The 1629-nt window shown below is 43.5% G+C and overlaps 1 protein-coding gene across 1 annotated transcript in view; it reads left to right on the top strand.

The window, feature by feature from the left end:
- LGALS4 (galectin 4) overlaps positions 1-215 on the top strand; it is a 7163-nt gene extending 6948 nt beyond the window's left edge. The window contains exon 10 of the mRNA XM_007464672.1: positions 69-215. Coding sequence (XP_007464734.1) covers positions 69-215 — 147 coding nt within the window. The remainder of the gene's footprint in view (positions 1-68) is intronic.
- Positions 216-1629: the final 1414 nt, after the last annotated feature.

Here is a 1629-nt window from a genome sequence, read left to right as displayed (position 1 = left end):
CCCTTTCCCTGCTTCCCTCCAAAGCCTCTGTCCTGGCTCTGGCCTCATGCCCGCCCCTCTGTCTGCAGCTGTCCATTCGCTGTGGCATGGATCGCTTCAAGGTGTATGCCAACGGCCAGCACCTCTTCGACTTCTCCCATCGCCTTTCGGCCTTCCAGAGGGTGGACATGGTGGAGATCCAGGGTGATGTCACCTTGTCCTATGTCCAGATCTGATCTATATCTGGGGCCGTAACCCTTGGGAACACAGAGGAAGATCCTGTAGGACTCCTTTCTAAGCCCCTAATAAAATGTACGAGGGTGTCTTGTGAGTGTACACGACCCCGTTCGCCTCCCTCACTGTTCCTTCCTTCTTGGTTCAATCGTGCACTGTCCATTCAGCCATCCAATCATCTGCCCATCCATCCTCTCATCATAATAAATCTAGGGCTTTATGTGTATGAACCCATTCACTCCTCACAATGCCACGAGGTAGGAACTATTATTATTTTCCATCTGTAAATAATGAGGAGACAGGCAAAGAAAAATAAAGCTGTTGCCCAAGGTCACAGAGTCCATAAATGGCAGCACTAGTATCCAAATCGAGGTGGTCTGGCTCCCAAGGCTACGTGCTCAACCACTATACAGCCTGTTGTCCCATCCACCCTGCATCCATCCAACCAAAAGTCCATATACCCATTCAACATCCAACCATCTAGCCACTCACCAATCCATCTATCCGTCTGTTTGTCCAGCCATCTTTTCATCCATCCCTTCATCCATCCACCCATCCATTCATCCCTTCATCCATCTATCTCATCATCCATCAGTCTTTCCAAACATTCATCCGAGCATATGTTCATCCATCCATCTAAACATTCAATGATCCATCCACTCTACCTCTCCATTTTAGCTGTTTGTTCATCCATTCGTCATCCAGCCGTTCACCCATCCATCTGACCATCCATCCATTCAAACATCTAACTACTTATTTATTAGTCCATATGTCTACTCACTCAGCCATGCTTACATCCAGATTTCATTCATCCTTTCATCTCTTCACTCCCTCCATTTGTCCGTGCAGTTCTCTGCCTTCCAGCACATCCATCCATCCATCCATTTGTTCATGTTTTATCTATATCCAGTCATCCATTCTTCTCTTCATGATCTTTCCCTCCATCCATTTCCAATTATTTATCCATACATTTATCTCTTCATCTGTCCACTAACCATGTGTCATTCATTCAAATATCCTTTTATCATCATCTTTGTGTTGATTTAATAATTTGTTCATTTACTTACACTTTCATGCATCCGTTTATTCACTCTTATTCATTCACTCACTCACTTGTTCACATATCCAGTCATTTGTCACTGTCTATTCAATTACTCATTCAGTTTATTGTCTCATTCATTCACCTAGTGTAGTTCTTAAACAGTCCTACATTGCAATCCCCTGGGGAGCTTTTAAAAAATATTGATACCTGACCCCAACCCAGACCATCATTAGGTTAAACCACAAAAATGGCATTTTTGGTAGGTTAAAAGTGGTTAAATATCAATAATTTCGTATGTTCTAGCCTAGTAAATCTGTAGTGGGTCCTGGGCATCAATATTTTCGTTGAGTTCTCCAGAAGACTCTGTGGATTTG

This window comes from Lipotes vexillifer, unplaced genomic scaffold (genome assembly GCF_000442215.2).
Source record: "Lipotes vexillifer unplaced genomic scaffold, Lipotes_vexillifer_v1.1 scaffold1815, whole genome shotgun sequence".
Lineage (NCBI taxonomy): Eukaryota > Metazoa > Chordata > Mammalia > Artiodactyla > Lipotidae > Lipotes > Lipotes vexillifer.
The sequence above is the reverse complement of the archived record's forward strand: the minus strand, read 5'-3'. Positions and strand labels throughout refer to the sequence as shown.